This window comes from Salvelinus sp. IW2-2015, linkage group LG20 (assembly GCF_002910315.2).
Source record: "Salvelinus sp. IW2-2015 linkage group LG20, ASM291031v2, whole genome shotgun sequence".
In the NCBI taxonomy this organism is placed as follows: domain Eukaryota; kingdom Metazoa; phylum Chordata; class Actinopteri; order Salmoniformes; family Salmonidae; genus Salvelinus; species Salvelinus sp. IW2-2015.
This window is the reverse complement of record NC_036860.1, coordinates 42,027,589-42,052,508: the sequence shown is the minus strand read 5'-3', so window position 1 is coordinate 42,052,508 and position 24,920 is coordinate 42,027,589. Positions and strand designations below refer to the sequence as shown.

Sequence of the window (24,920 nt, the reverse complement as noted above, 5' to 3'; positions counted from 1 at the left end):
CCTGCACTGAGGAATGTCAAGTGTTCAGCAAATCCATATGCTCACAAGCATGTCACAAGACATCAGCCAGTTACCAGGTGAGAGTTTAAAGTTGACCACACAAACCTTTTAAAGTTGATGTCTTATTAAAGAGAGCAGGGCAAGAAATTTCCATTCAAAGTTTTTTTTTTTAAACTGGTGGGGTAAAATGTCATGTCTTATTTAAATGCCATTTGGCAAGGGTTATTGCTAAAATGCATAAAGACTTAAAGGCAGTAAGGAGAGGAGCACAGTCATGTACAATGTAGCGACCTTGAGGACTGGGGCCATTTCATTTTCAGCTGAACTGGTTYCATGGTTGTATGCTGCATGTTCATGTACATGTCCATGCTGCATTAACAGAGATAATGATGTTTTATGCTCTGCTAGACAGCCCTAGTATGATACAACTAGGCTACTTCATAGTGATGGTGGAAAACAAATCTATACAGTTACAAATCAGGATATTTGACGATAGTGTATCAGATCGTTAACAATATCGCAAAATAATTTTTGCGCTACTTGGCTGTACCATCACCAAAACTCCAGTATTATTCCTTCATAGCTTGTTCTCCATCTTTTTAAATAGGGAGAAAATTTGTTTTAAGCACTTATTTCCATGACTGATCAAAACTTGATTATCATGGCTCTCATCCCTCTGCAACAGACATGTGTTGAGCAATATGTTTGGAACATCAAATCGCAACACACACACCTAATATTCCACAGATCTGACTTACCCTTTCCCTCCTGAGCAACCAGTAAACATCAGCCCGTTTTGAGTTTCTTTTTCATGTCTTCTGCATCCATTTTGCTGTCACGTTCAGAGTTTGGTATAACCGATTTATTGAAGTGATTATGATGGGCTATAGGTCCTATTGGTCACATACATGTGATGCTTACATGTTTTACATAAAGAGAGCAAGGGTTGAGGGAATGTTTTTCCTAAACAAATTAGCAATTTCAGTACAGAACTTTTCAGTCAGAAACAAGAAAGAAACTAAATGTTTCAACTTCAGCACGGACAGTGCAATAAACACTTTCTGTGGTGCCTTTTCACTGTAGCAGGGAGGAGAGCGAGACAACGTGCGCCTGTCACACAGGCACTCTGTCATCGGGCTCTTTGAGTCATGCGTGTGTGTTTTAATTATTTTGTCAACCAGTGCTTAAAGCATCAGACAAGCTAAGTGCATAAGTAGTTGTTTTTATTCAAACAAATAAGTTGTGTCTGTCTATAAGGAAAAATACGTTTAAACATTTCAACCAATAGATTGGTCGAAAGAACAGGACGAGTCCCATCGACCAAGTTTTTTTTTTTTTTTGTCAAGGACAGCCCTACAGCTCACGGATAGATCTCGCAATGAATGAAAAACGGAGATGGAACATCACCATGCACAATGCAAAGGTAAAAGAGAACCATGAGATTGAGACACCTAGCTAATTAATGCTACCTAGGTAAACAGGAGTTGGCATTTCGTGGCAGCGATGAGTGCCAGCTCATCAAACAGGCCCAGGGGAAACTACGTGGGACTACAACATGCCTTTGCTGGAAAAAAACAAGCTAGCAACCCATTTAGAGACCACCACTGTGTTTGCTCAAGGCCTATGGTGGAATTTAATGAAACTGGCGCACTCTACCGTGTTCTGCAGAACAAAGTGATGGATATAGGTTCTCCCGTAGCATTATCAGTGGAACAATGAAAGCACTGGAACAGCAGCGACAATACTTTGATCATTTCTATGAGCGATTCGAGCAGAACTGCGAAACTTGTTGTAAACAGACAATCAGTAGAGTAGAGAGGGGGMAAATCTACAACATACTGGACAATGTCAATGTTCAGATGACAGACAGGTTTGATCTCTTTGGTGAACTTAAATTTGGTTGACTTAGTGGACTGCAAAAAAATAAAAACAAGGTCACAGAAGATCGACACCAGTACTTAGATTTCATTAGGACTTAAGGCTCATCTTTTTAGATTGTACAGTTCACAAATGGTACGAGACAAATCACCTGGACAGCGCCTCGGCTTTTTGTTCCAGCATGACCTGACACAGACAATCCCCGAAGCAACAAAGTTACTGCAGCTGGTCCGCACTATACCAGCCACAACAGCATCCGTTGAGGTCCTTTTCTGTGCTGAAACGGATGAAGACAGTCGAAAACGGACCGATCAAGGATCCCTTGCCATCATCTCCATCGCATCGAGACCAAGACACTTAAATCTGAGGGCCAACAGGGAGGAGTTCTACAGTTCAGTCACTGATGTCTTTAMCCAGAAGGACTTCATTTACAAGTAAGTGTTTATTTACAGTAGCACCCTCTACTATTATTACATTACATGTGTATTGTGTAAGTATACATCTCAAATCAGTAGCGCTGCCTAGGCAGTGTGTGTGAACCGCCGTCTACAAGTAAGCCTAATCACTGGCATTTGGGTCGCTGTCTGTGGTGTTGAAAATTGCCTGTTCTTGCAGTTGCATGGAGCACAAGCTATTAGGGCATGTGAATGTGTGTCTAATGGTTACACCACCTCCCTGCTGCTGTTTGATGGTTGGTTGTCAGTGCTCGACATTCAGAGATGCCCCGGCAACATCTGCCGAGCTCACCCGGCCAGTTAATCAAGCTTTCATATAGCCTGCTAGGGCCAGTACATTTTCAAACTCCAAAACATATTTATTTAAATAATTTATATTTAATCCATCACAATCTTCAAGATGTCTGACGCTTCAAACTTGTTATTAACCAGCATTTGATTTCCAAGCGAAGCCAAGAATGTCAAAGCCTTCACTCTCTGTCTCGAGTGAGCCCCGCCTCAGTATGTCCTGGATACTAGTGACAGAACCGTCTCAGCGGAGATGGGAAGCTCGTCAATTCTGAGATTAACTTTGGCACACGCATTCCACAATCACAGAATAAAAGTCCACCTTTTCAGTCTTTTTTCATATCAGACATCCTTCATAGGAATGTCATTATCAGCAAAGAAACATTTACGTAGGCCTAGGACTACATGTTGCTGCTTGTTTGTCAAGACAAACATTTACACAAATGACAATTATTTTTTGAAATAATGCTATTGTTGTCTATATAACATCAAATGTCAGGTGGCGAGAGCGTGCAACGCCTCATACAGCCAATTGCTGCATGGAACTAAATGTGTTCTAACATTCCTAAACTACAACAGTCTGCAATTATTTAAAGGAGCAGGATCCCAGCTTTCCAGTCATGTTTGATATATTTGTCAACTCCAACTTTTGCACAATTGGCAGTGTTTTACATTCTGAGTGTCTGGATTTATGAGTGTGAGTGTCTGTATAAAATAATAATGCCTGGAAAAACAAGCAGTGCTCTTGTTACTTAGAGAGCGAAAAGTCCCAATCTATCACAGCCAGGGCTCACTAAACACCCAGCTGTATAAATGGTTGATATATAAAATTGCAAGCTATGCAAGTGGCCCCCGATGAGTCAGGATAGGACAGGACACCAGCAGGGGGAGAGCAAATAGTGGATGGGAGGCTTTAAAGCTGGACTCAGTGGTGAAACAGTCATGTCCGTTTGTGATATTACAACAAAGAAATTACTGTAAACCAACACTTTTTTTTGCTAACATAATTGCGCATGCGACAGAGTGGCACAATATGTACCATGCTGGTACCATGTACCATTTTGACCATGCTGCGCGATGCTCCTCAATTCCGCAACAAAAACAATAACAATGGTGGTGGAGCGGCCAGCGGCTCCGTTTCCCCCTACTGTGGACTCCATCTTTAATGTCTCGGCCTAGTGGGAGATAAACAGCACAGTGTCCCAGCCAGCAGCACTGCATTGAAGTTCACAATGGGTTTCCCTCAGCCTGTGGGGTCAATACGGGTGAAGCCATGTGTGCTTTGAAGAATACTGCGAGATTCTGGTAATTTGCCTATATCTGGCCATCTGTAGAAGTCATGGATCTGATAGAGCTTGGATGGCTGGGTCTCTGTTTTAGAACAGCAGTAGTGGGCCAGCTGTGTGAGAGAAACCATCCATCACCTGCCCACTGGAGCACCGTGACGTCACAGCGGCAGATATGGGGGGGGGGGGGGGGGGGCTGACGTTAGAGTAGTCAATGACTTCCTCAGATCATGTGACCACACTGCACCAATGGGCTCAGTAAGGCTTCTGTCTCTTATACACATCTAGATGTGTATAAGAGACAGGGGCTCAGTAAGGCTTCAACTGTTTCCTGGGAGCTAGCTAGCTCTCCTGTGTGTGAAGCCTCATACCAACCACCCCATATACCTGACACTCAAGAGGGGCTGTGTGTGGACTTAAACCTGACGGAGGCCAACAGATGATCACTGTAGCCCTCTGCTACACCTTTTATAATGTAAATGGCTGACTGACAATAAAGGGAACCCTTGGCTCTTCATTACCAATTACAGCCCACTGTGAAATGCCCAGTTGAAGAACAATGTGGCACATTCTGCATGATCCGCTGCTCATGCCCAGCTCCATACCATCCGTGAAACATGCATGAAAGCATATGCAGGTCATGCATAAGAGATAGTGGCTGGACTCCGGTAAGGTATATATCAGTCACACACAATGACCTTGACGTGCCAATGACACAGAAATCAGAGGATACATACTTCAGAAATAACTTCTTATCACCCTAAACGTGTGTGCTGTGGGCAGCTGTTGTAAGGCCACAGAAACAAATGAATGCAATTAATTGTGTGAATACAATATCCTTATCTGGCTTTGCAGTGAACACGCTTTGATGTTGAGAATAACTTGAGATGGCCTTAAAACGATAGAATGCACCACAGGTCAATGTGAATTCTACACACACACACGTAATTTCAGTCAAAAATCTATCATTCTGAGAAGTAATATTTCTCAGTCAGAATGCATGAGAGGTGGATCTGTTGCACGACAACCCTGCCTTCCAGTGTCTCCAGATATAAATGACAACGCCAGCTGAGCTCAATGCACAGAATAGCAAGTACAGTACCACCTTCCTCCATCTACTGTAACACCCACTCCTGTAATTATGGACCTGTCAAGGGCATCAGACTTTTCCCACTCTATAAACTGTACATTCTAATTCCACAGACAAGAAGGCCTTTACACAGGCTTGTCAACCTCAGACTTGAGGTATGAATAACTCCAGAGCTATATTATTTAAAGTTGCCGAATCAAATGTAGCTTCAGTAGCCAACAGAACAGGTACAGTAGTGATATGGAGTGCTATTGCTGTGAGTGCACTGTGCTGTGCAGCAGTAAAGGCTGGAGTGGATAATAGGTCTCATGATTGGGGCACTGCCTGTAGGGTTCATTTGTGTTGAAGTCACCATCCCTGTCTGCACTCTGCACAACAAAAAAATCTAGAGGCCAGCCCTCCAATAACGTTAGCTCACAGTCAGGGGGACAGAAAGGGATATACTTTTTTCCTCCCTTCACCATATGTGGTTAGCCATAATCCTCCTGAGAAAAATAATTTTACACCACAGATTTAAATACTGAGAACAGTAACAATTCCACTCAGACAATACAATATCCATGAGAATAGAGAAGATAAAGTAKAATCAATGTAATAGCAAAAACAGTGCCTCTTCAGATGTAGAAAATAACCTACACAATTGAACAACAAAAGTGATGTCTCAGTCACGAGCAGCGCTTGTGTCTATGGAAGTATTGTAGTGAAGTCAGTCTGACTGTGACAATCTATCCAGCTGTGGTTCTAATAACGGGTTTTGTGTGCGAGACATGCTGTAAAAACAAACGATGCATTATGTAGCAGCAAATAAACAATGCAAACCAAATTATTTTTCCCAAGCCAAGATGTAGGCRGATCGCATGTCTGGTTCTGAATCTGAGGCTCCACAAAAACACCAAAGAGACTGATTTATTCACTAGCTAGGTCACAGATCTTGCAAGCCAAGTCTTGACACAATCCATGCTCTCCAAGGAGCATGAATGTTTTCCACTTCCTCAACCTGACCGACAGAGTTCAATAGTCACCATGACATGTAACCTATGTCAGGCTAAGGTATGGTCATTCGAAAACCACAAACACAGTTCTCTTTGGTTTTATTGGTCTCAGACATCACAAGGATCCCGAGTGGCGCAGCGGTCTAAGGCACTGCATCTCAGTGCAAGAGGCATCCCTACAGTCACTGGTTCGAATCCAGGGACTGGATTGGATTCGCACACGAATCCGGCCTTGATTGGGTTAGTCCCTTTATTGATTTAGTCTCATAGGCGTCATCCACGTCATAAATAATAATTTGTTCTGAACAGACTTGCCTAGTAAAAGGTTACATTTAAAAGGTTACATTTAAATATGTAAAAAATAATAATGTAAAAACCACATAGTGTTTGTTCTATGTCAGGTGTCATTTGTGGAGCATTTTAGTGCTTGAAGTGATCGTCCAAGAGTCTTATATCAAAAGGAAAAAAAATAACTATAAAACGTGTCATCTGTGATATGGGAAATCTTTGGTGAGTATGCATTCATACAAACAAAAACAAAAATCACATAACAAAGCCTAGTCTGCGTTCATGTGAAGGTGTGTCATGCACCTGCTGATTACAGGCTCTCTCATAATATCAAGATGTGTGTACCTAGGCGGTAATGTCCATTCACTACCACCAGCAAAGCACTAAAATGTATTAGCAATCGACATGAATGAAAGGAGATTGTTACTGTTAGGTTTGGAAAGACAAACGGTGCCTATTGACTACTGACTATCAGGCTTGGTGTTAGCTAGAGACCTCGCTCAGCTGGCTGAGCTAGATCAGCTTTTTCAAAACTGTGGCAAGAACAAGTGTAAATGGAGGGTTGGCAATTCACACACAAATCGCTTTATAAGTCAGATGTGTGACGGGTTAGAACTTTAGCTAAGCTAGGTGGCTGGTTAAAGTTAGCTAACTAATCTTTGATCCGTGTTGAATAGTCAGCAATTTAGCTACCTAGCTTGCTAGCGATCGTTAGCTATAACGTTATATGCGGAAAAACACCAAACAACCCAGCATCGTAGTTTGCGATTGATGGTGTATTGCTGAATTGGTATTCCATTATTTCCTTAGCAATGTAGCTAACTAGCTGCCACTACGACACATTCGTGAGTAGTTAGCTAGAGAGTTTGTTACAGTTTAGTTAGAAACTAAAATAAAATCTAGTTAGCTAACTTACCCAATAAYAGCTTATCTGCCTACCAACGACCTCGCCATCCATACCACCGGGTAAGATAACTAGGTAGAMACGATATCTAGCCAAATAATATAATCCATTGCTATAATGTGTCAACTTCCCACGGAGCCGGTCGACGAAATGTCATAAGCTAGCTAAGCTAACTCACATTATGTTGACGGAGCTATTTTTCATTCAGAGATCAGTGACGCTCGCTTAATTATCGGTTAATTTGATGTCCTAAAGAACAATGAATACGAGGCAAGTAATACATTATATATTTTTCGAAATATTACCATTCATTCAACAGACAACATACCTGCAGGTGCTCCTGAAAGCGGATAGGCAGAATCTGAGCCATGACGGTTCCTCTGCTCTCCTCCCGATTCTCCAAGTAATGCTAACAAACTACGGCTTCTTCTCAGATCCTAGCCGGACAGCCAGGGCACGGCTAGTTTAAAGTCCAATTGGGTAGACTCGAAGTCTTGTATGAAAATGTAATGGTGATTTTATTCGTCCTTTTGCTGTTAACTTGCGCGCTTCCCCTGATGACGGACGGCTGCAGCTGCACTGAACACCCTGAACCTGCAATGGCGGTGGCAGCTGCTCAAAGAGGAGAGAAACAATCCGGAAATGGCTGTGTATTTCAGTGGGGCGGACGAATATTGATATTCATGTTTCGAAAAGTGTAATTTCTAATCATGATTAAACTGATGTAGGATATTCACCATTGAAACCTATTCATTTGTATACAATCCAGGAAAATTGACTAGTGTGTAAAGGGAGCATACCATTTGGGAGATAAGRATACATTGGTACTATTTCTTTGCGATTCGCCCTTTGATTTTTGCCACATCATTCGTCCTCGTGAATGCACGTCAGTTCCTACTTGCGTAGTGCGTAGGCTACTCCTGTTCCGCACCGGTGAAAGCTGTGGATGAAAGGTTTTATTCGATTTACAATAAAAGCCCCAACAATAAAATCATGATAATGGAGTTTTGTATGCCTCTTGAATTCACAGGTGAATTCAGGTGATAACAGGTGAAGCCACTAATAATAGACAATAAACAATTAATGTGTATCTTGCATGTGCAGCAAATATGAACAACTTTAATTAATTTGCCCTCAAATGTCAAACAGGGCTTGCCACATAGCCACTTGCTGAGAACTGAATCATCCCACATTTCATCAAGACCTTTCGGTCAAATATACATTTTTGATAAGTCAACACAGCTCCATCCTGTCCATTTCCCAAGCACTGGTAGTAGTACATCTTCTGCCACAATGACAAGTCAGCTGCTTACTCAGCTAAATCTTGAGGTGAGTGTATAGTTTCAGTTGAAATAAGTAATAACGACCTGTTTAAAATAGTTGTTGAACGATCTCTACTCAGAGTATTTGCACAATAGATCATCCAACTCATAACTTCCTCGGCGTACACATCACGGACAAACTGAATTGGTCCACCCACACAGACAGCGTTGTGAAGAAGGCGCAACAGCGCCTCTTCAACCTCAGGAGGCTGAAGAAATTCGGCTTGTCACCAAAAGCACTCACAAACTTCTACAGATGCACAATCGAGAGCATCCTGTCGGTCTGTATCACCGCCTGGTACGGCAACTGCTCCGCCCACAACCGTAAGGCTCTCCAGAGGGTAGTGAGGTCTGCACAACTGATCACCGGGGACAAACTACCTGCCCTCCAGGACACCTACACCACCCAATGTCACAGGAAGGCCATAAAGATCATCAAGGACAACAACCACCCGAGCCACTGCCTGTTTACCCCGCTATCATCCAGAAGGCGAGGTCAGCACAGGTGCATCAAAGCAGGGACCGAGAGACTGAAAAACAGCTCCTATCTCAAGGCCATCAGACTGTTAAACAGCCACCACTAACATTTAGTGGCTGCTGCCAACATACTGACTCAACTCCAGCCACTTTAATAATGGGAATTGATGGAAATTGATGTAAAAATATATCACTAGCCACTTTAAACAATGCCACTTAATATAATGTTTACATACCCTACATTACTCATCTCATATGTATATGTATATACTGTACTCTATATCATCTACTGCATCTTGCCATCTTTATGTAATACATGTATCACTAGCCACTTTAAACTATGCCACTTTATGTTTATATACCCTACATTACTCATCTCATATGTATATACTGTACTCTATAACATCTACTACATCTTGCCTTTCTGTACCATCACTCATTCATATATCTTTATGTACATATTCCTTATCCCTTTACACTTGTGTGTATAAGGTAGTAGTTGTGGAATTGTTAGGTTAGATTACTCGTTGGTTATTACTGCATTGTCGGAACTAGAAGCACAAGCATTTCGCTACACTCGCATTAACATCTGCTAACCATGTGTATGTGACAAATACAATTTGATTTGATTTCTCTTGGATCCTGGATCCAGATGTCTATCAACATCTTTATCATACCAGAGTGCTAAGGCTGGGTCAGACATCCAAGTAGCCATTTTCTACTTTACGTGGCCACAATCTGCATGGTAACTGAGTGTAATAGGCTATAATTGCACAATAAAATAATGAGGGTTGGCAAAGCCTTCCTTGGGACTTGACAGTGAAGCTGACCTTCTGGCAGTAATGACATTTCATCAAGAAGATGCAGCAGGCGTCTGAGCCAGCACTTACTTGCTCAAGGATGCTGAAACATTGGGTGGGCAGAGTTAGAGAGGAAATTGATCAGTCTGCAGCATAAACTGAGGAAGCAGATGCTGGCTAACCAAGGAGTGGTCAAGAATAAGCTAATACAAAAACATTTCTCCTTATTTTGTCCTCTTGTTAAAGAAGTTGAACAAGTCATCTTGATCAAGAATGGGTGGGTATTTCTGACCATTTGATATTTTGTACACACATTGGTTCATAAATCAGATCGAATAAAGACAAGAGGCATTGACAATGATCTTATCTGGATCCACCAGTAGGCTATTAGCATTTGCACTTTAGAGTAAGAAGAGTTGTTTACAATTGGCTAGTCTGCAGATGAATTGAACCAGGGTGTCTGTAGTGACGCCTCAAGCACTGAGTGCCTTAGACCACTGCGCCACTCAGGAGCCCACAAGCCTTGTGAATTAAAGTTATTTCCGATAGAACTCAAACCCAATGCAAACAAATTACTGTTTTTGGACAACAAGAATATATTGCAAATCATGAAATTGAAAACCATGAAACATTTTATTGAATGACTCATGGCTGCATATGCATAATCCAGTGTCAGTACAGCTGCAAACTCTCTCTTCCTCCACCGGTTTTATTGACTCTTACAATATTGGGTGCCTAAACACTGTATATGAAAATGCTAATTAAACTTTAGTTTCAGCTTTCTTTCTATGAATACACAAAAAAAAAATCTCTCTCTCTCTCTGAGCACGTTGTGATACTGCATTCATATACTGGCCCCCTTACATTATGTAAGAAATTGATCAAAGTCAAGTTGTGGAAATGACAGAAAATTCTGTGTGATAATTCAGTATGTTAATTGATCACGCTACTTAACATGCAGAGTAGCGTGATCCAAAATCCTAAGTCTAATTGAAAAAGCATCATTGTATAAATTTAGTTACTTGAAGATGTCTCTAGGTTGGAAACACACACTCATTGTGATTCTTGTTTACGCCACAGTAGCCTATATGGCCCTGTCTCTAACGACAAAACTAATCGCATGCAGTATGGTTTAAACATAAGGAACGTATATCAGCGAGAAACAGTAACGGTTGAATTTCTACACACCTTTGCATGCTCCAAACACCTGTGTGTAAGTAACTGGAGAGGAAGTGTCATTTGTCAACTGGATGCGCACAAAGCCTGTGGATCCCTGAGAAATTTCTACAGTAAGTGTACCTTTATTTGAAAGATTCTTTCTCGTTGGTATGAAATAAGTGACATCAGCATATGTTTCGAAAACAGGTTTGAAAGCAATGATTATTGAAGTTTCTAAATTTTAACAGTGTCCGAATTGTACTTCACGTGGAGGCCCACCATAGGCGACTGTAACTGCTGAAAACCCTACATATGGAGGAAAGGTTTTCAAGAGCTAGGGTTATTGGTGGTCATTGGAAGTATCCACCTGTTCCTTTGGTAGAAGAATAAAAGCTGACATCAACGGTGTCTTTTTGTTTGCACTGTTTAACCTCAGTCCAGCTCATGCAGGCATAGTGGTTGCTTCCCACAGCTTAAACCTCATCAGTGACCTTTATGGTACAGGAACACAAACCATCCACACCCATATCATGCCCTGAAATTACATTCATAAGGAAACAGTTGTTATGGATTGCTCCAGAAAATGTGTATTTTCCATGTTTTTGTTTGAAACATTCCACTCCAGCCATTAACGAGTTCGTCTTCCCCAATTATGGTGACACCAACCTCCTGTGGTGGATTCATAGGTGGATTGCCAACAATCACAGGAGTGCAACAGCAGGAGAACGTAGCAACTTGCGGTCCGATTTTCACCCCACCCTCTTGAGAATGCAGGTACAATTGTTCAAGGTGTATTCCCATTGGTTCACTGCATATTGATGTGTTTGTAGCCCCACAGTGGTGTCATAAAACCTAGTGGTCAAAACAGGGAAATGGTTCCAATCATTTTTCCACAGGGGAATTAGAAACACTTAAAATAAGGTCTGTGTTTCGTGTAGGATTACCCTGATGTGAAGTTTTGATAACCATGTAAGTCTCTAGCGGACAAGGTTACTTTTTTATCAATATATTCRGGTCTATTTACTCTGATTCAAAAATGCTAATTAGCATCAAAGTAGACATCATGCAAGACTACAAATCCCTGCACGCTCCTGCCCGTCATCTCTAGCTGGCATCTTTTCTTACAGGTACATTTTAAAAAATGTAGCTAACATTAGATGGTTAATCCAGAGATTCTTACATCTTCCTCAATTCAGCATTCTCGTCCAGATCATGGCATTTGTGGTTCTTTATGATAGCCTAATACGCGTTTCATTTGTTGGGGGTAAATACAGGCAAATATATTGATAAAAGTCACCTTGTCTGAGATTGTGGCTGTGGAAACCAGTTTTCTGTTTGACTGAGGGCCTTCGTTGTCAACGCCCCTAGCTGCTCGGCTGCCATGCTGCTCAGCAAGGCTTCAAATAGAGTACCACAGTAGTCATAAAACATAGCTGTCAAACATGGAAATGGTTCCAATCGTTTTTTCACCATTTATTTTTCCCAATGGGGATTTTAGAAACCCTTTAGATCAGAGGAAAGAGTGCATCCTACTGGCCCTCAAACACCACTTCCAGTAGCATCTGGTCTCTGATCCATGAACCAACCAAACAGACAACCAGGTGAGGAGTTCCTACTAATTAGTGATCTTATTGTGTCAATCAAGGAGCGAAAACCCGCAGACACTCGGCCTTCCATGGAATGAGTACGACACAGGTCCTTCAACCCTTTTCCATTGTATTTGACTCGCCTGATTTTTAAAACAGATTTTGTTTTTTAAATGATGGACTCTGCATAATTGTAAATATTTATTAAAATACAATTGAGGCATTGTACTGCTCAACACTTCTTTGTGCTTCAGGCCTTACCCAGAGGAGGTGGCTCTGGAGTAGACCGAGCTGGAGGGAAACCTGGAACAGAACTCCCCACTCCATAAACTGGAGAAAGACCTTTGAGGAATAACTTCCACCTTTGCACATTAATGGTTGGCCTACATTTTAAAGCTACTTAAATTCCCCCCCCCCCCCATACTCTTTGTTAAATCTGTCTCGTTTTTTTGGTCTGTCTGATGCTCTTCTGGAGAGGTGCCAGTGGTGGGCCATTGGTTTTCCACCAAGGAGTAGAAATTGATCAGTTCTCTTCTGCTGGGAGACCAATTACTACTAGGGGAGATTAAAGAGTGCAGTGCAAGAAGGCTCCTCTCCCTGAGAAGACTATGCAAATCTCCATTGCCATGAAGGTAGGGACCCTGGAAACACAAGACACAGTTGCTCATACAGAAAGGCCATGTGTGTCATAAAAGGGTGGCCTTCGGAATTGCTGCCAGTATGTCACAGGCACGCTGAGGAGTCAGCGATTACCCTCAGGCCTAGAGCTAATGAAGCGAAACGCTGTTAACTCAGCCCTGACCCTTGTCATTTCCTATTTTCCTCTTCAAGTTCAGAGTAAAATATCCATTTTCAACATGGGTAAAGTAAACAGGCTCAGATCCACCACTTAGATTATTGCAATTGACTCTCTAAACATCTATGCCTTCCTTAGATTATAAAGAATATGTGCTAAGGAAAAGATGTAAAAAGAAAACTCGGTCTCTCTAGTCTTAGACAGATATTTTGTAAGAGTAACTATTGGCTCTTGATTAATGGGCTGAAGTATTTCCCCCAGTGATTAAAAGAATGGACTAACTAGGATCCAGTGCAGGGAGTTGGAGCTCACACAGTGTGAAGTCCAAAACATGCCTAAGAGGCTCTCTGAATCTATGGAATGCAAACATGCGCGTGCACACACACACATTCACTGACATTCTCACCCCCCCTGGCAATCAATGATTGTAAATAAACCATGTGTAGGCCTGCCAGTGGTCATGACCTGGCACACTGCCCTTTATACACCGTTTGCCCCACCTTGATATAATACATACAAAACCCCTCCTATGAAAATAATAGCCCAGATTGTCAGTCATGTGCTCCACTGTGTGCAGATCCCACTACTTTTCTATCTAGGCTGAACAAATGGCAACATACTCAATATGAAATTGAATGTGTGATCCAAAAGACTCATCACTTTTAATCAAATTTGCAGTGCACTTTACTAAGAATTGATATGAAAGAGATATAGCCTCAGCAAAACAATCATTCCCCTTGTCTGATTATCAACCGGCACCCTGGCAGCTAAATGATTATGATTGGAAACAGGTTAAAAAGAATACACCAAAACACACATCTACTTGGTCACAGTCTCTATCTCTCATTTTATTTATGACAGTTTATAAAGTGTCTAGAGTTCCGTTGGTAGCACTGCAGTAACATGCACCTTTTGGTTTGGAGCTGAGGGGAAGTTACTAATTGACTGTGGAGACATGTCAATGTATATGCTCTTTGATCCCTCCCATTAAAGAATAAAAGAACAGGGGACAGGACACAGAATTGTTGAGACATTCAACCACTGGCCCTGACTCTGTAGGAGGCTGCAGTAGGTGGATATCAGTCTACTCACTCTAACCCCCACTTCAAACATCGGCGCTTCAAAAACACAACCTTGACAATCAGTGATTCTCTATTCTATTCATGACATTGGAAATGCATTGTGTGTAGCCTACTATTCATATACTGTAACTGATTCAGATTGCATATATTGTGGTAGGGGAGAGTGGGGAATGTATATATTTAGGAAGAGGTCATCATTTCATGGAGTCCGTGAAGGAAGAAACCACATGGAAAAAGTGATAAGGAAGTTAAGGTCCCAAATAATTGGTTTTCACCAAGTCAAATTAATTTGTGTTATAGGTTTCATGACAATCAAATGTATTTATAAAGCCCTTTTTACATCAGCAGATGTCAAAGTGATATACAGAAACCCAGCCTAAAACCCCAAACAGCAAGCAATCCAGATGTAGAAGCATGGTGGCTGGGAAAAACTCCCTAGAAAGGCAGGAACCTACTGTAGGAAGAAACCTAAAGAGGAACCAGGCTCTGAGGGGTGGCCAGTCCCCTTCTGGCTGTGCCGGGTGGAGATTATAACAGTACATGGCCGGATTGGTCTTCAAGATGTTCAAACGTTCATCAAATAAAATAAAATGTTATTGGTCACATACATATGGTTAGCAGATGTTATTGCGAGTGTAGCGAAATGCTTGTGCTTCTAGTTCCAACAGTGGAGTAATATCTAACAAGTAATCTAACAATTCCACAACTACATAATACACACATCTAAGAAAAGGGATGGAATAAGAATAAATATATTTAAAAAATATATATATTTCACCTTTATTTAACCAGGTAGGCCAGTTGAGAACAAGTTCTCATTTACAACTGCGACCTGTCCAAGATAAAGCAAAGCAGTGCGACACAAACACAGTTACACATAGAATAAATAAACGTACAGTCAATAACACAATAGAAAAAATCTATATACAGTGTGTGCAAATGAGAAGATTAGTGAGGTAAGGCAATAAATAGGCCGTAGTGTCGAAGTAATTACAATTCAACAATAAAACACTGGAGTGATAGATGTGCAGAAGATGAATGTGCAAGTAGAGACACTGGGGTGCAAAGGAGCAAAAAAATAAATAACAATATGGGGATGAGGTAGATGGATGGGCTATGTATAGGTGCAGTGATCGGTGAGCTGCTCTGACAGCTGATGCTTAAAGTTAGTGAGGGAGATAGGCGTCTCCAGCTTCAGTTATTTTCTTTTGCAAATTGTTCCAGTCCTTGGCAGCAGAGAACTGGAAGGAAAGGCGGACAAAGGAGGAATTGGCTTTGGGGGTGACCAGTGACATATACCTGCTAGAGCGCGTGTTGCTAAGTTGACCAGTGAGCTGAGATAAGGCGGGGCTGTACATAGCAAAGACTTATAGATGACCTGGAGCCAGTGGGTTTGGCGACGAATATGAAGTGAGGGCCAGCCAACGAGGGCATACAGGTCGCAGTGGTGGGTAGTATATGGGGCTTTGGTGACAAAACGGATGGCACTGTGACAGACTGCATCCAATTTGCTGAGTAGAGTGTTGGAGGCTATTTTGTAAATGACATCGCCGAAGTCAAGGATCGGCAGTTTTACGAGGGTATGTTTGGCAGCATGAGTGAAGGATGCTTTGCTGCGAAATAGGAAGCCGATTCTTCTAGATTTAATTTTGGATTTGAGATGCGTAATGTGAGTCTGGAAGGAGAGTTTACAGTCTAACCAGACACCTAGGTATTTGTAGTTGTATTTGTTCACAAATTCTAACACAGAACTGTCCAGAGTAGTGATGCTGGACGGGCGGGCAGGTGCAGGCAGCGATCGGTTGAAGAGCATGCATTTAGTTTTACTTGCATTTAAGAGCAGTTGGAGGTCACGGCAGGAGAGTTGTATGGCATTGAAGCTCGTCTGGAGGTTAGTTAACAGTGTCCAAAGAAGGGCCAGATGTATACAGAATGGTGTCGTCTGCGTAGAGGTGGATCAGAGAATCACCAGCAGCAAGAGCGACATCATTGATGTATACAGAGAAAAGAGTCAGCCCGAGAATTGAACCCTGTGGCACCCCCATAGCGACTTCCAGAGGTCCGGTCAACAGGCCCTCCAATTTGACACACTGAACTCTGTCTGAGAAGTAGTTGGTGAACCAGGCGAGGCAGTCATTTGAGAAACCAAGGCTGTTTAGTGTGCCGATAAGAATGTGGGAATTGACAGAGTCGAAAGCCTTGGCCAGGTCGATGAATACAGCTGCATAATTGTGTCTTATCGATGGCGGTTATGATATCGTTTAGTACCTTGCGCGTGGCTGAGGTGCACCCATGACCAGCTCGGAAACCGGATTGCATAGCGGAGAAGGTATGGTGGGATTCGAAATGTTGGTGATCTGTTTGTTAACTTGGCTTTCGAAGACCTTAGAAAAGGCAGGGTAGGATAGATATAGGCCTGTAGCAGTTTGGGTCTAGAGTGTCTCCCCCTTTGAAGAGGGGGATGACCGCAGCAGCTTTCCAATCTTTGGGGATCTCAGACGATACGAAAGAGAGGTTGAACAGGCTAGTAATAGGGGTTGCAACAATTGCGGCAGATAATTTTAGAAAGGGAGGGTCCAGATTGTCTAGCCCAGCTGATTTCTAAGGATCCAGATTTTGCAACTCTTTCAAAACATCAGCTATCTGGATTTGGGTGAAGGAGAAATGGGGGAGGCTTGGGCAAGTTGCTGTGGAGGGTGCAGGGCTGTTGACCGGGGTAGAGGTAGCCAGGTGGAAAGCAATGCCCAGCCGTAGAAAAATGCTTTTTGAAATTCTCAATTATCGTGGATTTATCGGTGGTGACAATGTTTCCTAGCCTCAGTGCAGTGGGCAGCTGGTCCATGGACTTTAGAGTTTAGAACATTTGAGTTTGTGCTACAGGATGCAAATTGTTGTTAGGAAAGTAAAGGCTAGATTTTTCAAACTGCCTGTGTGTATTGGTTCCTAACTAACCTGAAAAGTTGCATATCGCGGGGGCTATTCGATGCTAAAGCAGTACTCCACAGGATGTTTTTGTGCTGGTCAAGGGCAGTCAGGTCTGGAGTGAACCAAGGACTACATCTGTTCCTGGTTAAAAAAATATGTAATGGAGCATGCTTATTTAAGATGGTGAGGAAAGCACTTTTAAAGATTAACCAGGCATCCTCTACTGACGGAATGAGGTCAATATCCTTCCAGGATACCCGGGCCAGGTCGATTAGAAAGGCCTGCTCGCTGAAGTGCTTTAGGGAGCGTTTGACAGTGATGAGGGGTGGTCGTTTGACCGCAGACCCATTACGGACGCAGGCAATGATCGCTGAGATCCTGGTTGAAGACAGCAGAGGTGTATTTAGAGGGCAGGTTGGTCAGGATGATATCTATGAGGGTGCCCGTGTTTACGGATTTGGAGTTGTACCTGGTAAATTCATTGATAATTTGTGTGAGATTGAGGGCATCTAGCTTAGATCTGTAGGACGGCCGGGGTGTTAAGCATGTCCCAGTTTAGGTCATCTAACACTACGAGCTCTGAAGACCGATRRGGGGGGCAATCAATTCACATATGGTGTCCAGGGCACAGCTGGGGGCAGAAGGTGGTCTATAACAAGCGGCAACAGTAAGAGACTTGTTTCTGGAAAGGTGGATTTTTAGTAGAAGCTTGAATTGTTTGGGCACAGACCTGGATAGCATGACAGAACTCTGCAGGCTAACTCCGCCCCCTTTGGCAGTTATATCTTGTCAGAAAATGTTATAGTTAGGGATGTACATTTCAGAATTTTTGGTGGCCTTCCTAAGCCAGGATACAGACACGGCTAGGACATCCGGGTTGGCAGTGTGCTAAAGCAGTGAGAAGAAAAAAAGTTAGGGAGGAGGCTTCTGATATCAACATGCATGAAACCAAGGCTTTTACGGTTACAGAAGTCAACAAATGAGAGCGCCTGGGGAATGGGAGTGGAKCTAGGCGCTGCAGGGCCTGGATTAACCTCTACATCACCAGAGGAGTGGGATAAGGATACGGCTAAAGGCTATAAGAACTGGTCATCTAGTGCGTTCGGAACAGAGAGTAAAAGGAGTATAGATTCAAGGCATAATGTACAGACAAGGGTATGGTACGATGTGAATACAGTGGAGGTAAACCTAGGCATTGAGTGATGATGAGAGGTTTTGTCTCTAGAGACATTTAAACCAGGTGAGGTCACCACGTGTGGGAGGTGGAGCAAAAGGGCTAGCTAAGGCATATTGAGCAGGGCTGCAGGCTCTACAGTGAAATAAGACAATCACTTACCAAAACAGCAATGGACAAGGCATATTGACATTAGGAGAGGCATGCGTAGCCGAGTGATCATAGGGACCAGTGGGTAGCTTGGCGAGCTGGAGACATGGCGATTCAGACAGCTAGCGGGCCGGGGCTAGCAGAAGGGCCTTTGGGGGACGTCACGACGGAAGAGTGTTGTAGCCCCCTCGGACGGTTACGTCGGCAGACCAGTCGTGATGCATCAGCAGGGCTCTGTGTACGCAGTAACAGGGTCCAGGCCAATTGGCAAAATAGGTATTGTAGCCCAAGAAATTGGCTGATGGACCTCTTCAGCTAACAGTCCGATATGCTCTAGACAACTAGCAGATGGGCCTTCAGGGGACGTTGCGACGGAGGAGCCTGTTGAAACCCCCTCGGACGGATTACGTCGGTGATGGATCAGCGGGGCTACGTGTCGGCAGTAAAAGGGGTCCAGGCCAATTGGCAAAATAGGTATTGTAGCCCAAGGAATGGCTGATGGACCTCTTCAGTTAGCCGGGAGATGGGCCTAGCACGRGGCTAGTTCCAGGCTAACTGTTGCTTGCTTCGGGACAGAGACGTTAGCCAGTGGTAGCCACTCGGATAGCAGCTTGCTAGCTGCGATGATCCAGGTGAAAATGTTCAGCGCTTTCGGTAGGAATCCGGAGATGTGGAGAAAAAGCAGTCAGGTATGCTCTGGGTTGAATCGCGCTGTGCAGACTGGCAGGAGTTGACCGGGCTAAGGTTAGCTGATGACTGCTAGCAGTGGCTAACTGACTACTAGCTAGTTAGCTGGCTAGCTTCTGTTGGGGGTTCTGGTTCTAAAGCGGGTTCCAGGAGAGTATGTTGAAATTGAGGTTAAAAWTATATACGAAATATATGAAGAAAAAATGTACACGGGAAACGACAAGACAAAGACGTCTGAACTGCTACGCCATCTTGGAGTGAGGTGAGCGATGACCGAGTGGCATAGGCAAGATGCAATACATGGTATAAAATACAGTATATACATATGGGATGAGTAATGCAAGATATGTAAACATTATTAAAGTGTCATTATTAAAGTGGCACGTGATCTATTTATTAAAGTGACCAATGATTTCAAGTCTGTATGTAGGCAGCAGCCTCTCTGTGTTAGTGACGGCTGTTTAACAGTCTGATGGCCGTGACATTATATACAGATCTCTGGACGGATACACTTTTACGCCTGCTAGGCTAGATCATACAGTCATTGGGTTAGATGCACACAGACCGCAACGAGAGGGATCGAGACAGTTTGTCTCGATCTACTTTGAAGAACTAGTAAAATGATTCAATCAAACAGCTCTGCAGCATACTTAGGCATATAGCTACATAGGAAGACAGTACAGTATGGGGAGCACATAGATACCATTATATGGCCTGGCTGGCTGACTGCTACTACTGGAACAGAGATGATGGATGACTTTAAGGACTGAAAAATAGCTTCTATTTTTCAGTCTCTCGGTCCCAGCTTTGATGCACCTGTACTGATCTCATAGATGACCAGCAAGGTCAAATAATAATCACAGTGGTTGTGGAGGGTGCAACAGGTCAGTACATCAGGAGTAAATGTCACTTGGCTTTTCATAGCCGGGCATTCAGAGGTTGAAATAGCAGGTGCTGTAGAGAGAGAGAGTTGAAAACAGCAGGTCTGGGTCAAGGTAGCACGTCCGGTGAACAGGTCAGAGTTCCATAGCCGCAGGCAGAAGAGTTGAAACTGGAGCAGCAGCACGACCAGTTGGACTGGGGACAGCAAGGAGTCATTAGGCCAGGTAGTCCTGAGGCATGGTCCTAGGGCTCAGGTCCTCTGGAAGGGGAGGGAGAGAAAGAGAATTAGAGGGAGCATACTTAAAATCACACAGGACACTGGATAAGAAAGGAGAATAACACCAGATATAACAGATGGAACCTATCCCCCCGGCACCTAGACTATTGCAGCATAGATATTGGAGGCGGAGACAGAGTGGGTCGGGAGACACTGTGGCCCTGTCCGACAATACCCCCAGACAGGGCCAACCAGGCAGGATATAACCCCACCCACTTTCCCAAAGCACAGCCCCCACACCACTAGAGGGATATCAACAGACCACCAACCTCCTACCCTGAGACAAGGCTGGGTATAGCCCATGAAGATCTCCACCGCACGAGTCCGAGGGGGCGACAAACTGGACAGGAAGATCACGCCAGTGACTCAATCCACTCAAGTGACGCACCCCTCCTAGGGGTGGCATGGAAGAGCACTAGTAAGCCAGTGACTCAGCACCCGTAATAGAGTCAGAGGCAGAGAATCCCAGTGGAGAGGGGGGAACCGGCCAGGCAGAGACAGCAAGGGCGGTTGGTCGCTCCAGTGCCTTTAAGTTCACCTTCACACCCCTGGGCCAGACTACACAAAATCATAGGACCTACTGAAGAGATGAGTCTTCAGTACAGACTTAAAGGTTGAGACCAAGTCTGTCTCTCTCACATGGATAGGCAGAACATTCCATAAAAATTGAGCTCTCTAGGAGAAAGCCCTTCCTCCAGCTGTTTGCTTAGAAATTCTAGGAACAATAAGGAGACCTGCGTCTTGTGACCGTAGAGTATGTGTAGGTATGTACGGCAGGGAAAAATCTGAGAGAGGGGTAGGAGCAAGCCTATGTAAACGCTTTGTAGGTTATCAGTAAAACCTTGAAATCAGCCCTAGCCTTAACAGGAAACCAGTGTAGAGAGGCTAGCACTGGAGTAATAGTATGATCACATTTTTGGGTTCTAGTCAAGATTCTAGCAGCCGGGGGGCGCTAGAGAGCGTGCTATGGAGTAGACGTGCTTTGCTAGAGCTCCACTCTATTTTGAAACAAATTTAGTATTTATCTTAACCTCTCACAACCTATAACTTCAAACAAATATGACAAAGGGAAAAGGCACCAAAAAAGGGGGCGCTAAACAAGATAATTTGAATGAGAACCAATTTCAACGTCGCCGACCCACGAGGAGTTAGCTGCAGAGGCTAGCTTCCAAGAGTTCCCCACAGATCCTACTCAAAGTGACATACTGGCTGCCATAAACTCACTAAGCAAGAAGGTGGACACAAGGTTGGCTGATATCTCAAAGAGTATTGGGACTTTGGCCGAAACTGTGAAGGCAACTAAGGGAAGGGTGCATGAGGTTGAGCAGACGACAGTCGATCACGAGGCCAGGCTACAGGACATAGAGAAACAGTGCGCAACGCTCAAAAATGACAACAAAACCCTGAAGGCCCGACTGGAAATGCTTGAGTCGCATTCAAGACGCCAGAACATCCGAATATGTGGGATCCAGGAGGACACTGAGAAAGGGAAACCCACTGAATTTGTCTCGGAGCTGATACTGGCATTGCTAGGGAGTGAACACTTCAAAACGGCCATCCTGATCGACCGCGCACACAGATCTCAGGCAACGAAGCCGGCCAAGGGCGGGCCACCAAGGCCATTCATTGTACGGCTGCACTATCCCCAGACCAGGGATCGCATCAAGCTGGCTAGTCAAAAGTTCCCCCTTAACTACAACGGAAAGAGTATGATGAGGTGCGCAACAAATGCAGGGCGGCCAACATCCGATATGGATTCCTCTTCCCAGCCCGGTTTAAGGTGACAGTCGAGGGATCAACACGTACGTTTGACAACCCAAAAGAGGCCGATCTGTTCTTGACAAGCAAGCTCCCTGGCTGAGGATACAGAACGGCCTGCTCTCTTTGCTATAGCCATGGAACCCCTTGCTACTCGCATTCGGGCATGTGCCGATATAGCTTCTGTTAAAATAAAAGACACACGGCACAAAATTTCCCTATATGCAGACGATGTTCTTTTGCTTTTGTCCAAGCCTAAAACTTCTATTCCACCCTTACTTAACTTGATAAACACATTCGGCTCCTTCTCTGGCTACAAGATAAACTGGCAAAAAAGTGAGTTGATGCCAATATCACGGCCAGTGGATATGCAATTTCTGCAATCTACCCCGTTTAGAGCAGTGAGGGACAAGTTCACAAGCCTTGGCATTGTAGTGACAAGAGACCTTGATTGCTATTGAAAGCGAATCGGGACATGAAAATATCAGCTTAAACAAAATATCGATTTTTGGAAAACTCTGCCTATTTCCTTGGTTGGTCGTATAAACACTATTAAAATGGTTGTCCTACCCAGGTTTCTTTACCTCTTCCAATGTCTACCCAATTTCATACCACAAAGCTATTTTAAGAAGCTGGATTCAATAGTAACTCCATTTTTATGGGATAACAAGGCAGCCAGAATTTCAAAGAAGCATTTATGCAAGTACAAGATAGAGGGAGGCTTTGGCCTTCCTCACTTCAAACTGTATTATTGGGCTGCTAATCTGAACATTGTGTCTTTCTGGAGGGAAAGTCTACCTGCGATGAGACAGAAGGATATGCATTCATGGCTTTTGATTGAGCAGGCCTCCTGTCAATGTTCCTCACTCCCTGCACTTGTTAATAGCCCATCATATGTGAAAAAAGACACTTATGACTCTAATCCAGTCATTTGTCATACGCTTAGGATCTGGAAACAGATTAAGTATTTTCTTAACATACCCACTGTTTACATAGACATCACAATTTGCCTGAATCATGCTTTCCACCCTGCATTGGATGATGTGGTGTTTTCACAGTGGAGGGAGAAGGGGCTCACAACAATTGGTAATCTATACATAGATGGTCAGTTAGCTTCATTTCAACAATTACAGGGAAAGTTCAACATGCCAACAACACATTTCTTCAGATACCTCCAAATCAGGAATTTCTTAAGGACACATATACCACAGTATGGCATGAAGCCAAATAGTCCTACATTAGATAGCTTGATCCTTGTCAAACCCCATTCAAAAGGGTCGGTCTCTAGACTGTATGATGTGCTACAGGGCCACATAGAGGTATCCACAAAGGGCTTGGGAACAAGAACTTGGTTCAGAAATCTCAGATGAGGACTGGGTAGAAGCTCTCAGGAATATAAACCACAGTCCAGTGAATGCCAGACACAACCTTGTACAGTTTAAGGTGATACACAGGTTACATTACTAAAAAGTAAAACTGCATAAAATATTCCCGGACACCTCACCACTGTGTGAGAGGTGCAAGCAGGAGGAGGGGACGTTGACCCACTTATTCTGGACATGCCCTAAGTTACATGCTTACTGGGCTCTCATTTTTGATTACTTATCTAAAGCCTTTGATAGAGTTCTAGCCCCAGACCCATTGATCACTCTGTTTGGTACAGTTGATGGGAATAACCAGGAAGGGAAAGCTGTCTCTCTTTGTACTCTATTAGCCAAAAGGCTCATATTGCAATTTTGGAATTTGGAGACTGTACCTACCTTTGAAATGTGGTTACGGGATTTAGGGAATGTAATACATATGGAAAAGATTCGATACAATACCTCAAATAGAAGTCCAGTGTTTTACAAAATATGGCAGCCGATACTGGATAAATGGTCTAGTCCCGCTTCATAACTGGGTTGACGATCTGCTGCTACTCTGTGCTGTACTCCACTCAATATTTATTTTTGGCTTAACTACACTGCTTGTAATGACTATATGCTGTCTTCTTATACATGTACCACCTAATAGTATTTTGTGTATGTGTGAGTTAAGTTTTGTCCTCTAAATTGGCCATCCCATTCAACAGTACAATGAATGTCATTGTTTGTATTGCTGTCTTTTTTATTTTATTTTTATTGGAAAATAAAAGATTCTAGCAGCCGTGTTTAGCACTAACTAAAGTGTGTTAAGTGCTTTATCCGGGTAGCCGGAGAGTAGAGCATTGCAGTAGTCTAATCTAGAAGTGACAAAAGCATGGATGAGTTTTTCTGCATCATTCTTTAACAAAAAGTTTCAGATTTTTGCAATGAAAGTTAACATTGTGTTTCCGAATGACATCACCAAGAGGTTAAATATATAGTGAAAACAATAGTGGTCCTAAAACAGAACCTTGAGGAACACCAAAACTTGTCAGAGGACAAACCATCCACAGAGACAAACTGATATATTTTGGACAGATAAGATGTCCAGGCAAGAAGGTTTCCAATCTCTCCAAAAGAATGTGGTGACTGATGGTGTCAAAAGCAGCACTAAGGTCTTAGAGCACGAGGACCGATGCAGAGCCTTGGTCTGACACCAGTAAAAGGTAATTTACCACCTTCACAAGTGCAGTTTCAGAGTTATGATTGGGTCTAAAATCAGACTGAAGCGTTTCATGTACATTATTTGTCTTCAGGAAGGC

At 43.3% G+C, this 24,920-nt stretch overlaps 1 protein-coding gene across 1 annotated transcript in view; it reads right to left on the bottom strand.

Annotated features, from left to right (window-relative positions):
* Positions 1-7,777, bottom strand: part of cltca (clathrin, heavy chain a (Hc)) — a 71,208-nt gene extending 63,431 nt beyond the window's left edge. Inside the window, exon 1 of the mRNA XM_024012202.2 lies at positions 7,510-7,777. Coding sequence (XP_023867970.1) covers positions 7,510-7,551 — 42 coding nt within the window. The 5' untranslated portion in view covers positions 7,552-7,777. The remainder of the gene's footprint in view (positions 1-7,509) is intronic.
* Between the last annotated feature and the right edge of the window lie 17,143 nt (positions 7,778-24,920).